Source organism: Chionomys nivalis, chromosome 1 (assembly GCF_950005125.1).
Source record: "Chionomys nivalis chromosome 1, mChiNiv1.1, whole genome shotgun sequence".
Lineage (NCBI taxonomy): Eukaryota > Metazoa > Chordata > Mammalia > Rodentia > Cricetidae > Chionomys > Chionomys nivalis.
In genome coordinates, this window is record NC_080086.1 from 134,939,983 (window position 1) to 134,954,250 (window position 14,268).

Consider the following 14,268-nt stretch of genomic DNA (forward strand, 5'->3'; position numbering starts at 1 on the left):
TCACTGCTGTTACTTCCCAAGGGGTCTTGCTTAATTGAGGCAAAAGAGAAGACAAGACAGATAGGGAAACCAAGAGGCTTACTCCTCATCCCAGCATACTTCTGGCTATATAGCCCCCGTTGGCCTGGAACTCACTGTATAGACCAGGCTGACCTCCATCTCATAAAGATCTGCCTGACTTTGCCTCCTAAGTGTCGAGATTAAAGCCACATGCCAGTATGCCAGCCTCTGCAAATCTTTCCTATTGTAACACAATCTTGATATCTGTCTCAGGAGTGCCACAGGACATTTCTAGCCTGATACTGGATCCTGGATTTACATCCCTTGCAGAGGTTCCTCTGACTTTTCTCCTTCTGACTCTCTGCGCCGTGCGCACGGTCCCGGGGAACTACCTCTAAAGAACAGCAGACTCTGTGAAAAACAAGCTTCACTAATTTCCCACCCCAGCCTTCTTCTGCAGCTTTATCTTCTGACCCCAAAAACAATTTATCTAGAGTGGCATGGGGGAGAAGCAGCACATTTCCAGTCCTACCCACCGAGGGACCAGACACCAGTTTCCACGAACTGTGGCTAGAGCCCACATCCAGATCTCACTGGCTCTGGGAATTCCCGGAAGGCGGTTTTCTGAGCAGAAAGGGCCCGGTGATGGGAAATCAGTGAGGTGTGGACAAGCATGGAGTGCTGAAAAAAGCTAGGACACAGGGTCTGTGGCTGGAGGGCAAGGAAGGAGTGGGCCACAGAGAGACAGAAGGAGTTGGACTTCAAAGTCACAAATGCCAGGCTAACCCATGGGTGACTGAGAACTCTGACCAACATTGTGATGACTTTTAAGATGTTGTTACTACAGTAGTGGAGAGATGAGTTATCAGGGCAGGGAGCTGAGACCATCAGGCAATGTTCTTCTCAGGCCAGGACAGCAAATATAAACATATGTGTAGCCACTGCTTAGGTAGAGCTTCTATGTGCCAGCTAGAGCACTTACATAAGGTAACTGCTTTCAGCCTCGTTGTATGAGATACACGCCATAATCGCACCTGTGTGCAGTGGCGTGAGGTCCAGAAAGCTCAGCTTACAGTGAAGTTGGCACTGCTATCAACTGGTGACAGAGGGACTCAAAACAGGCAGCCTTGCTCACTCACAGTCGTGTTTGGAAGCAGAGCAGTGAGTATAAACTGCATGCCCATGGCAGGTCTGAGGAAATGGAAGTCAGATCGCCCATATTCGAGGATCTGTAGACCCAACGGTCTCTTTTCTGGCATGACCATTCCATTCTAGTCATGCTTTCAATCCTGTGAAAGCAGCCACAGGCAGTATGCACATCCGCTGACTTCATCTGCAGAGGCTACAGTTTATATTCTTCGTAGCTTTCATGGGCCATTAGATACTTTTCTCCTTTTTAGATGTTAGAGCCATATAAGAGTACAGAAATGTTTGTGGGTATCAACAAACTGATTCTAAAGTTTCTATGGAGAGACAGAAGTCCTCGGATAGCTAACACAACACCGAGGAGCAATACAACCCGATATCAAAACTTAATGCAGAGCACAGTAATCTAGACAGTGTAGCATTACCAAAAAACTGACATCCATGGGACAGAATGAAGGCCAGAAAGGCCCAGAATAATATAGTCAACCAATTGAACCAAAGAAACAGAGACAACATGGTGGAGAAACTACAGTCTTTTCAAAAGCAATGTTGGACTTGCTGGACATAGATACACTCCCCCCAAATGACGTGTAGCTCATCAGCTACACAGAAACGGAGAGCAGGCTGGATTTGACTGGTGCTGCTAGTTCACCAACCAACCCCTGATGGACACTGGGCCTGAAAAGAGGCCATCCGGGTGAAAGAGGCGAGGCTGTGAGAGTAGAAATTCTGCATTTAAGGAGGCGAGAAAGGAGAGAGAGCCTAGGACAGACAGAGTGCCCTGAAACACAGCAAGACAGTGTATTCAATCAGAGGGAAGTCTAGGAGAAAGAAGCGAAGTAAGGTTTAGAAACCACTCCTCAGTAGCCGCAGGGCTGGGTATCAGAACTGACCTTCCCAGGCAGCTCCCAAACCAAGACCAGAGCAAGGACACAGACTGCCCCTTGGGAGACTAGTTGCAGATAGCCAAACAAGAGGAGGCTGTCCAGTCCAGAATGCTGGCCCAAGCAGAAGCTTTGAATTTCAGACAGGGTTGGGAGCTTAGACACCCTGAGTCTTGTCAACCTCCCTAGGCCTTAGTTTCCTGTCTATAAGATGGACGTGGTAACATCTCCCTTGTATGATGGTAAGAAGATTTAAAGGGGTAGGGACATGAGGTTTGCCTCCTGCCCAAAGAGGCATGGTTGCTTGGGAAGGCAAGTCATTTTCTTCAGTGGTCTCAACATTGGTAAGGTACCCACTCCTGCTCCTGTTTTTGATAAAACCCTATTTAAGCCTGGCAGTGGTGGCATAAGCCCTTAATCCCAGCACTTGGGAGGCAGAGGCAGGCGGATCTCTGTGAGTTCAAGGCCAGCCTGGTCTACAAGAGCTAGTTCCAGGACAGGCTCCAAAACTACAGAGATACCCTGTCTCAAGAAGCAAAACAAACAAATAAACAAGCCTATTTAAAGTCAGTGGGTCACAAAACCAAAACAGATAGGAAAGCAGAAAGAAGGCTGTTGGTAAAACGGGGTTTAGTGAGCATGGGAGGGGAATGAGAGAGGGTAACGGGGATGAAAATGACCAAATACATTATATGCATATATGAAATTGTCAAGGAACAAAAATAAGTCTACATGTTTTTGATATTTATTTTTATTTTATGCCTGAGTGTTTTTGCATGCATGTATGCCTCTGCAGTATATGCATGCCTGGTGCCCACAGGAGCCAGGAAAGGGCATCAGATGCCCTGGAACTGGAGAGACAGATAGTTTGGAACTACCATGTAGGTGCTAGGAATCAAACCAGCGTCCTCTGGAACAATAGCCAGTGCTCTAACCACAGATGCATCTGTCCAGCCCCCTCAATAAATTAACTTTTAAAGGTGTATATGACAGGTGTCAGGGGTGCAGCAATGAGCAGCTGTGATTGGCTGCTCATATACATAACCGGTCAGCTACCTCCAGACTCTGTAGCCTGAGATCACCCACGTAACTAGAGGCTGTACGGTTGGCATTTTCAATGTGATGGTAGAGTCGCCAGTATAACTAACTGCCGGAGGCTGTCAGAGAAGCTGTGCCCTGGATTGAGAGATGGTAAATCTCAATCCTCTCTATCCTCATGGAAAGTTACAGCCCTCTGTCCTGTCCCCATTGACTCTTGGAGGGACATAGCATTTGCTTTCTGTCAGATATGTGGACAGGAAAATTCTGTGTCACCCTGTGCCTGAGGGGTTGTGACAGAAACCATTAAGGCACCTGTGACATCACTGACCCCAGCCATGGGGTCCAAAGGGAATGTTTCACTTCTGAGTTTGTATCACTATCAGGCTTATGGATCCATAAAGGGCTCTGGTCTCCCTGAAAACCTCCCCCCTCATTAAGGTCAGACAGGGAAAAAAACATGTATTTTTCCACCCTGCCGGGAATGAAAGAGAAAACCACCTGTGTGTGCTCAGGACAGGCCTGGCAGAGATCAGTCAGCCACATTAGAATGCAACCTTTGGGGTTGGGAACCAAGGAAGGTCCATTACAGCAGCAGGCCTATGGAGGCTTCTGCCTCAGAGGGCCCCCTTTCAATGCAGCAGCTCGCCACTGCTCCTCCTAGACACTGCCTCGCGCTGCCCCCGCCCCCGACTCCCCAAATCCAGGTCTCATTAGATTGCATGGGGCCTGGATGTGCTAGGCAGCAGCAATTACAGAAAGACCCTTGGGTGGTACTCATGTACTTCCAAGTTCAGAACCCGACTCTACGAGACAACCCACTGGTGCTAGTCCACAGCTGGCCACAGGCAGGTGGGATGATTTTACTGGCAAATTAAAGGGCACACATTCCAATTTACAGATTCTCTTGATGCCTGTCCATTTAGAGAGTATCTGGAGCACAGATTTCCACAATGAACCCCTTCCTTCAGGAGAAACAGCCCCGTGTGCCGACCTTGACCCTGCCCTCAATCTTTCTGCCTCATCTATAAAATGGGAATGAGCCTGGCTTAGGGCAACAGAAGTGGAACTGGGGTCACGCTTCGGGGGGGGGCATGAAATTCTTGGGTTTTCTGTAAAGCATCATGTCCTCACAGCAACACGAGAGGTGGGATTTATGATCCTCCACCTTCCTAATGCTGTGACCCTTTAATACAGCTCCTCATGTTGTGGTGACCCCAAGAAAATGATTTTGTTGCTATTTCATAACTGCATTTTTGTTACCACTATGAATCATAATGTAACTATCTCGACATACAGGAGATCTGATATGGGGCCCTGTGACAGGGGTCGTGACCCACATGTGGAGAACCATTGCTCTAGACTTTTTTAAAAAACAGGCTCAGAGAGCAGAGCAGCAAGGAAGGGAAATGCAGGCTCAAGCTGTGCTGCAATCACTAAGCATCGTGCTATGCCAGGATCTGGAAAAGGGAGGGGCAAAGTGAATGTCTCTCTGGGATCTCCTTGTACACAGATCTTCTGGGTGACTCTAAGCTCCTGGGTGATTGGCACGTCTTATTTGTACACGGGTCTTACAGGATGCTGTGGTGGCCCGACAGACACCACCTGTGAGCAGCTGTGCCCACGGAGTCAGGAAACTATGAGTCACATCTGACTGTGGCTTCCACCTCAGAACTCCAGGCATGCTGGGAGGCACAGGCATCCTTCTGCCAGCTTGGTACATGAGGAGCCAAATGCCAGTCGGTCGATGGTGGCACTGAAGTGCAGAGAGACTGATGAGGCTGACTTTTGAATATTTGTCTCTGAATTCTAGGATAGTGGAAAGGAAAGGCACTATAATTTACCTCATTTGCTGCCTCAGGAAACCGTGATCTAATGGGTTAGCAAACGTGCCAAAGACATTCAATAAGTCAGCAGTGAAAGAGTATGTGCATTCAATTCTTTTTAAGTGAGTCTGGTGTCCCTGCCCTGGGCCACAGCCTATTTGAACATCGTAAGAACTGGTTGTATTATGACGATTTGGGTGTAAATTGTGCCCCATAGGTCTGCGTTTGAATACCTGGTCCTCAGCTGGTGGCACTGTGAAAAGAAGTTCCAGAACCTTTAGAGGTGAGGCCCAGTTGGAGGACGTAGGTGGCTTGCGGGAAGGGGAGTTAGAGTTCACCTTGCTTTCAGAGAGGGCTCTCTACTTCCGGGTCCACGGAAATGTGAGACCATCAAGCCCCGGGTTCCCGCTGCTATAAACTCTGCCATACCCTCTTCCCCATGATGGATGCATCATCTCGGACCATTTGGAAATGTGTCCTGTGGCTATGCCTACAAGACAGCAAATTCCAGCTGTCTCATGGCCAGCAGGGTTTGCCAACAGGCTGTCCCAAGAGGTGACTTACCATGAACAATATTATTCCCTTTGGGGAGACACCTAGGTTAACAGGCCATGAAAGTCATCAGAGATGATTCGAAAAGTCCTGAACCAACATTGTCTAAATAATCAGGGTCCCATGCCAATGGCCAAAGGAAGACATCACCTACTTGGGACGGAGACCAGTACACTCTCCGTCTTCTGCCTACCCCTTCCAACATCATGGACCTTGAGCTCCAAGGGATGGCACTCTCCTCCCAGGACAGGGCATACACACAGTTGACTTGTAGTTTTGCCCTTGGCCTATATTTTTCCTTCATTTTATTTTTTTGGGGAGGGGGTGGGCAGGTACTGGGGCCTGGACGAAAAAGCCATGGAGATCTCTCAGAGCTAGGTGTGGGGAAAGGATGATACTCGGGGAGCTCCAAGAGGAGAGAAGTCTTAAGGAAGTGTGTGTAGGGGAGAAGGTTGGGGTGTGAAGGGGAAACCTCACAGGCAAGAGTGAGTGGCAGCCTCAGGCAGGAGAGCTGCATCGGCCTTTTCCAGAGTCCACCAATCCTGCCCAGGATGGGACTTAGCTCCGTGGGAGAGCACTAGGCGTGCTTGACCTTCACTTCCTCTCAGGACACCAGGTTCCAACCCAGCCAGCCTGCTTGGGGCAGGCAGTGAGCCTTGCCCCAGAGTGGGCATGTCCGCCTCCCTTCCTTTGCACCCCTTGTCTGTTCTGGGTTTACGTCAAGCCAGTTGCTAGTTCTGCTAGCATACCCCACCCAAGACTTCTCTAGCTCGCAACCGTCCCCCAGTTCTCGGAATCCTACTGCAGCTATCACGACTCTTTGTGCCTGTATTGGTGCCTGATTTTCCTCCAGTGCCCCGTGAGATCCACTCTCTCTCCCCAGAGGCTTCCTCACGTTGTTCAGTATCTGCCAACCAGGCGCAGTCCGACTTGGGCTCTCCCGGGGGTGCTCAGACAGTTAATTGACAGCAGCTAAAACTGCAACTTGAGGAAAATGATGATTGACAGTAAGTCCTAAAAATCTACAAGATACGGGTGACATTCCAGGAAAGTAGACTCTCGAGTCCTGAAAGAAACCTCCACACCCGTGCTGGCTGTTCATAGCAGGAGTGTGGGGTCGTGCGTGTGTGATGGTGGGGAGGGGGCAGGGACTGAAACTGCTGAGCTAGAGGGGAGGGTGTGACCTCAGGGTTCTAGGAATGGCTCTCCTGACTCCAATGAGGGACCCAAGCCAGTCCCTTCTCCCTTGCACCAATAATTTGCAGGAGCCTGGCTTAGAATTTCTCTAAGATCTGTTTCCACTCCTATTCATTTTTAAAGAATTATTTATTTTTATTTTATATGCATTGGTATTTTGCCTGATTGTATGACCATGTGAGGGTGTCGGGTCTCCTGGAACGGGGGTTACAGACAGTGGTGAGCTGCCATGTGGGTGCTGGGAATTGAACCCAGCTCCTCTGCAAGAGTAGTCAGTGCTCTTAACCACTGAGCCATCTCTCCATCCCCTTCACTCTTAATTTGTAGTGATCATATTTCTAGAGAAGGCTGGAAGAGGAAGGGAAAGCAAACTCCCAGCGGGACTGTGGCTTCTTGCAGATGTGTGTTGACCTCTCCACTCCGGTCAGTGTTGTGCATACACGGTCGGGTCACTCAACTCCTACCCCTGGCTTTGCAGTGACCGGACCATGGAGACATCGCCCAAGGCAGTGAGATTTTATCCACAGTTCTGACAGCCTCTTGGGGATTTGTGACCCATTTGAGGAAAACAAAACTCTAACAAAAATCTGTATTTTATTATCTATGGTGCTTTCGTTCCAGCTTGCTGGGGCAGTTTTGAGGTAATGCTGTTTCTGCTTTGGGAGTTTTTCCACAGGGATCTGTGTTTACAAGTGTGGCTTGCTGAGGGTATTTTAAGTTTAAATAGCCCATTTAGCTCCTGTCCTCCCCTGGGTTCTAGCATCACACGAATGAGTGGCAAAGGGACTGGGACTTGGGACTGGCTCTGGTTCCTTGGTTTACTAGCTGAATGACTCTTGTTAAGCCTGCAAGCCTCTCAGAGTTCTCATTGGCACAATGGGAACAATGACACAGTCCATCTTAAATGGGGGTTGCTATGTACAGCCAGCTCTCTGCAGCTGAACGCCCTGCGTCCACAGTTCCTACCACTGCGAGTTGCAAATATTTGAAAAACTATCTGAACTGAGCATGTGCGGGTGTGCCAACTAACTGCACAGCATTTACAATTCAGTCTGTATTGAAATCTACCAGATACGACTTCAGGCACACTGGAGCCTATTCATATGTCTGTCTATACATCTATCTATACACATCAACCTGCACATGGGCTGTACAGGGAACTTGAGCATCCCCTGATTGGAGAATCCTCAATTGAGTGGGGTCTGGGAACCCACTCCCTGCTAGAACCAGGAAGAAATGTATGTAAATGCTTGGCATGGGGTTTACCTCTTCTAGGGAACATTGCATAGTGAGTTTAGTTTGAAGTGATTCTTTATTGGCAATGATCTCCGTGTCTGAAAGCATGAAGCCTTATATTTTCTCTGAATTGGTCTCCTTCGGTCTAGGCCCCAAAGAATATCATAGGTAGACTGTTCAAGGAGGCTGTTACAGGGTGCAGGAAATATAACCAAAGCACAGAGACACAAGTGCCCGTGAGTAACAGTTAGCGTGGAGAAAATAGAGCAGAGATATCATAAAGCTTTGTATGCTGAAACTACCAGGCAAAATTACACAACTGTTTTTTGGAAAACAGAACATACTTGAGGTTTTTATAGGTAGCCTAAATTACCAAGTGATATTGACATAATAATTCAAATACAGTTTAATATACTATATATAATATAGTATGTAACATATAACATGCTATGCATATAACATATACAACACATATAATGTATGTAAATGTAATAATGCTAAATAGTATACAATAATGTGTCTATGCAATGTAACATGTATATGTGTGTATATATAATGTAATATGTATATAATGTATAATATGTAATACTATATAATGATTATATAATAATATATGTGTAATATGCAAACATGTATATATAATGTGCTATGTGCAATAATGTATAATATGTAATACTATAATGATATATATATATAAAATAATGTGTATGTGTGGTATACGTGCAGTAATGCATAATATGTAATATATAATATATAATTTATGCATGTAATATGTAAACATATAATTTGATGTGTGTATGATAATGTATAATATATAACATAATAATGTATATAATATAGACAAAATATTACATAACATATACAACATACTATGTATTAAGCCAAATCGACTTGTTAAGAATTGATTATAAATTAAAGTTGAAAAATAATAACAGTAGTTTTCAAAATCTTTCTTAATCAGCTCTAACAGTGAGTTAGAAACAACTGAAAGAGAATGAAAAACCTACATGTGTTAAGATAAACTGCTCAATGGTGAGTATCTAAAAGGATGGTGGTTTGGGAAGAGAGGTGAAAAGGTGTGGTATGTGCCAGGAGAAAGCTAAATAAACCCCTCTGCTTTGCTGATGTGACTTTATCTTCCACCCAGCTGCAAAGCTGATTGCTCTCTCCTTGAATCAAGACTAGCTCTGAAATCTTTCTTGGCCCCCAGAAGCAGCAGAAATGATGTCAGGGACCAGAGACTACAAGACCTCTTTTAAATTTTATTTGTGTTCTTTTGGAGGAAGGGTCTTGGGTCATTATGTAAAGTATAAGCTGCACATTAGAATATACAGGCAATGTGGAAATGTACCAAGAGCGTCAAGTACCCAGGCATGTCGTGTTAGACCCTGCAGATCAACTTCAGACGGTATTATGGGACTTGACACGGAATGTCATTGATGAGAGCTTCCCAAATTGCAGATCACCGAGATGTGTATGCTGCAATCTGGTACGCAGCACAACAAACACACAAAAACCATTACAGAGAAGATTGCTCGGCCAAAAATTATTCTCCAAAAATATTTGATGGACAAACTTCTGATAAGACAAATCAGAGAAAAGGGAGTTGCTTAGGAATGTAGCTCAGTGGTAAAGTAGTACACACTTAACATACACACGACCCTGGGTTCAATCCCCAGCACTGACTACAGACAAGGAAAAGGAAATGGATTAAGTCTCAACCAATGTCAATTCCCTTCCCGAAAACAAGAGGGCAGCTACTCGTGAGAAAAGTCACCTGCCATGTAAGCCTGCCACTGAGTTTACTCCCCAGAGTTCACACAAAAAGATGAGGTAGACAAGCATCTAAAATGTCAGCACTCCAAAGGTGAGACAGGAGGAAGGGACCAGAGATTCTCCCAGGCCAGCTACCCCAGAGCACTGCAGAAACAGAGGAGGGAACTTGCCTCAAGTGCAAGGTGGGAGGAGACAATTGATTCTTAAGTTTGTTCTTTGACCTCCACACCTATACCTTGGCAAGTATATACCCACACATTCTTTCTTTGTCTGTGTCTCTGTTTCTGTGTGTCTGTCTGTCTGTCTCTCGTCTCTCACCACATAGACAAGGGTCATGATGATAATAATGATCGATTTTAAAAGGAGGGTCTTAAAATAGATACTTAAAAGATGAAAACAGCTGGGGGTGTTATGCATACCATTAATCCCAGCCCTCGGGAGGCAGAGGCAGGCAGATCTCTGAGTTTGAGACCAGCCTGGTCTACAGAGTGAGTTCTAGGAAAGCCAGGGCTACACAGAGAAACCCTGTCTCAACAAACAAAAGATGAACAGAAAATCTGACTTTAAATATGCTTTCAACATAGCTATCGTTAGGGGACAGGGGAGATGGCTCTGTTGGTAAAGGGCCTGTCGTGTAATTACGAGGACTTGAGTTTGGATTCCAGCACCCATGTAAAAGCTGGGTGCACAGTACACATCTGTAACCTCATTTCAAGGTGGGGAAAGAAGGTACCGAAACAGGAAGTTCATTTGTCAGACAGTACAGCTGGAACAATGAGCTTCAGCTTCAGTAAGAGACACTGTCTCAAAACTTAAGGAGAAACAACTGAGGAAGACATCTAACAGAGACCTCTGTACTCTACAAGCATGTGCACACGTGTGCAGTGCTCCTAGGCATGTATAACACACGCACGCACGCACACACACACAAGTGTACACACACAAAAAATCCACTTATGACTTTTAAGATTTTTGTTTTGTTTTGTTCTAAATTAAGAACAAGAAGGAAGTTTCTCAGTCGCATGGGAAGTGCAGGCTGAGTTGTCCTTAAGATACTTGGAGTCAGAAGTATTTCAGGTCTCAGACTCAGAAATGCTGCTTCTGAGTCCTCCACTCCCTTGCACCCACCCCAAACTTTCATTTTGGTGGGTTTCTGACTCTGGGTGTTCAGATTAGAGATATTTGAAATGTCCCACAGAAAGGCCCATAGCAGACATCATCCTTGTTGATGGAACTGTATAGAAGTTCGTGGAGTTGCACAGACTTTGAGTCTAGTTAACTGGGGTGTTCTTGCTTGTTTGCAAGTTTTTTTGGTGCAGTTTAGAAAATTAAAAAGAAAACACTTCCCGATGGAACTTGTAAGATGATAATGCCTCCAGCCATCTCTTCTTTGAGAAATTGTAAAGCAGATTTCAGAGACTTTAGAAACACAGACACAGAAGAAAGGAAGACAGAAAGGCTGAGAAGAAAATGGCAGGACCAACGAGATTGTGTTTATGAAAAATTCCAACAAAGAAGCAGATAGACTATGAGAATTTAGTTGTGCTCAAAACTCAACATGTAACAATTTTACTTCTTTATGCCTATAATAAATAATTTTAAAATAAAAAAATCCATTTTTATACAACATAAATATCATTTACCTGGGAACTAATTGATCAAAATACATGCAAGATTTCAACAAGAAAAATAGTGAGCTATGAACAAAAGTTTAAATATATAGTCATGGTTTTCATGACTCAATTTTGGAAGGGTGGTTTGGGTTTTGTTCTTGAATTTTTGTTTTTTGAGACAGGGTTTCTCTTGTGTAGCTCTGGCTGTCCTGGAACTCATTATGTAGACCAGGCTGGCCTCGAACTCAGAAATCTGCCTGCTTCTGCCTCCTGAGTTCTGGGATTAAAGGTGTGCACCACCACTTCCTGGCAGGGGTGTTTATTTCTCCCAACTTGATTCATAGCCTTGAAAGCAATCTTTATCAAAATCCCAACAGGTTTTCTGAGGTAAAAATGGACAAGCTGATAGACTTACAGGAGGTTTCAAAGCCACCACACTTCAAGGAAGGAGAAACGGGAACTTCCTTTGTCAAATCTCTGTCCTTGCCACGGAACTACAGAGTTAAGGTAATGTATCGCGGGCAGAGAAATAGACAAAGGAGTTCGCCAAGCACATATGCCCCCTCGCCTGTGGAACAAATGGCTCATCAGAGCAGTGGGAAACAACTGACTTTTCAGTAAATGGTGGTGAGACAGCGGATATCTGCATGAAGGACAAAATAACCAAACACAACACTGGGTTCCTCTCGTACACTAGTCACAACAAAAATTAATCCCAGATGTACCAAGATTAACCACAATGGAACAGCAAATAGAAAGAGAAATGTGAGCTATTCTTCATGACCGCCAGGTAGGCACTCTTAAACAAGACACACAGAGTGCCAACTGTATAGAAAAGACTTAACCACTCATACCCTAGGCACTGAGACAGTATATACAGATGTTAGGACTCTGACCATCATTTACACCCACCAAACATTGTCCTTCTGCCTGTATTGTTCTGTAACTGCTTTCAACTCAGGATCAGCTGGAGCAATGGTTCTCAGCCTTCCTAACGCTGTGACCCTTTGATACAGTTCCTCAGGTTGTGCTGACCTACCTACCATAAAATTATTTTCATTGCTACTTCATAACTATAACTTTTGCTACTGTAATGAGTCATAATGTAAATATTTTTGAAGCTAGAGGTTTGCCAAAGGGTTGTGATCCATAGGTTGAGAACCGCCGCACTAGAGAAACCCAAGTATGTTCAAGTCAGTTGCTGAAGATGCCCTACTTCTTAGCATGCCTCCAGCCAACAGCCCACAATCACAGCAGACCTGGAACCTGTTCTCCATTCCCTCTGAGTCTCTACAAACCGCAAATGATGGCTTCCTCTAGCGAACTCTGAGTAAACAGGCTGTAGGTCCCTCCTGGCTGCGCACCGCCTGTTCCCACAATATTAACTCTGCGTCTCTCCATGAAGAGAGCAGAAAGAGAGCTTCCGGGTGGGAAAAGACGGTTGTCCACCCACCAAAGAACCAGTAGACAGCACACATGGGGAACTTGAATAATCCAAGGGAAAGATAAAACTACAGAAAAAAGGAGGCCTTGGCCCAGCACAGGAAAAGAACCCAGTGATGACTAAGCACCAGAGGTTCTCCCATGGGTCTCACCAGGACCATAAAGTACAATCCTCTTGTACAGTAAGCAGAGGGGGCACTACTGGTCTCCTCGGAGGCTCACTGAGGCCACGCCCTTACTCTAGATGAGCAAGCAGGGCTTTGGGGTCCCAGGCAGTATGGTCTCTGTCCTATCTATACCTCTTGCATTGTGTGGGTGGCTCAAATGCCTTCGGCTCCAGACCCAACCTCTCCTGAGGAAAGGACGGGAGGTCATGCTCAAGGCCCTTGTTTGCTTAAAGGATCTCGCTTTCCTGAACCACAGAGGATGGGGTAGAGAGAAGGTGCGGCAGGAGTACACTGTTCACAGTCACTGCATTGGAAGAAGTATGAAGCCCTGCTTGTGACCTACGTGGTCCAAGCAAGGCTCACTAAGTACTTCATACAACTGAAGCCTATGAGAATCTCTAGGACTTATCACGCTCATCTGAATTTATTTGTCCTTAACAGAAAAAAGTAAAGGCCACAGGTAGCCATAACCATGACTTAATATTGATATACCCATTTTATTCTCTTCGTTTGTTTTGCGGTAATAAATTTGGGGATTGAACCAAGAAGGCTTGTTTGCCTCTTGTGATGGGAGGCAGACACTGCCTGGTGAAGGACTGAACCTTAGGGGCTCTGAAGGCTGCGGTGGGCCTAGGGAGAGATCAGATGCATCAGTGAGCTGCGGATTCTGATGGGGGGAAAAGAGGCCTCGTACTGATAAACAAGCACTCTACCATGGACCCACATCTCCAACCATCACCGCCTCATTTCAAAGATGGAGAAAAAAAACAACAACTGAGGTTCAGGTAGGTGGAACTTTTCCAAGGCCACACAGTAGCAGACTCTGTTGGTGACTCTGCAGTCGCCACCTTTCCCCCCACCAGAATCTGCAGCTCACTGATGCATCTGATCTCTCCCTAGGCCCACTGCGGCTTTCAGAGCCCCTAAGGCTCAGTCCTTCACCAGGCAGTGTCTGCCTCCCATCACAAGAGGCAAACAAGCCTTCTTGTGTTTCACCTTTCCATCCGGAGCTTTGTCTCAACAGAAGGGGGCATTCTACTCCTAGATGTCTTGCTTAAGCAACGGAGGGCACCGACAGGACTGAGTACCAGTGACTCTAACCCTCACCAGTCACACTTACCTTGTCCCAGCAGCAGCAGCAGCAGCCCCATGAGGGAAACACCTGGCCGCAGCTCCATGCTGTGATGTCACAGGTGTCCGTGGCCTCTGAGTAAGAAGCTTCCTTCCACAGATGGTTGTGTTACCACTCGCCTTCCTGCTTTTATGCTTCTCCAGGATCTGATAGTACACCTGTCATAAATTTTACTGTGCTCACCTTTGAAAGGGGGCAGTGGCTGGCTGTAAATAATAAATATTAACATTTAGGCAGAAGCTTGACAACAGGGTAGCA

The 14,268-nt window shown here is 45.9% G+C and overlaps 1 protein-coding gene across 1 annotated transcript in view; it reads right to left on the reverse strand.

Annotated features, from left to right (window-relative positions):
* Plb1 (phospholipase B1) overlaps positions 1–14,056 on the reverse strand; it is a 118,409-nt gene extending 104,353 nt beyond the window's left edge. The window contains exon 1 of the mRNA XM_057785194.1: positions 13,999–14,056. Coding sequence (XP_057641177.1) covers positions 13,999–14,056 — 58 coding nt within the window. The remainder of the gene's footprint in view (positions 1–13,998) is intronic.
* Between the last annotated feature and the right edge of the window lie 212 nt (positions 14,057–14,268).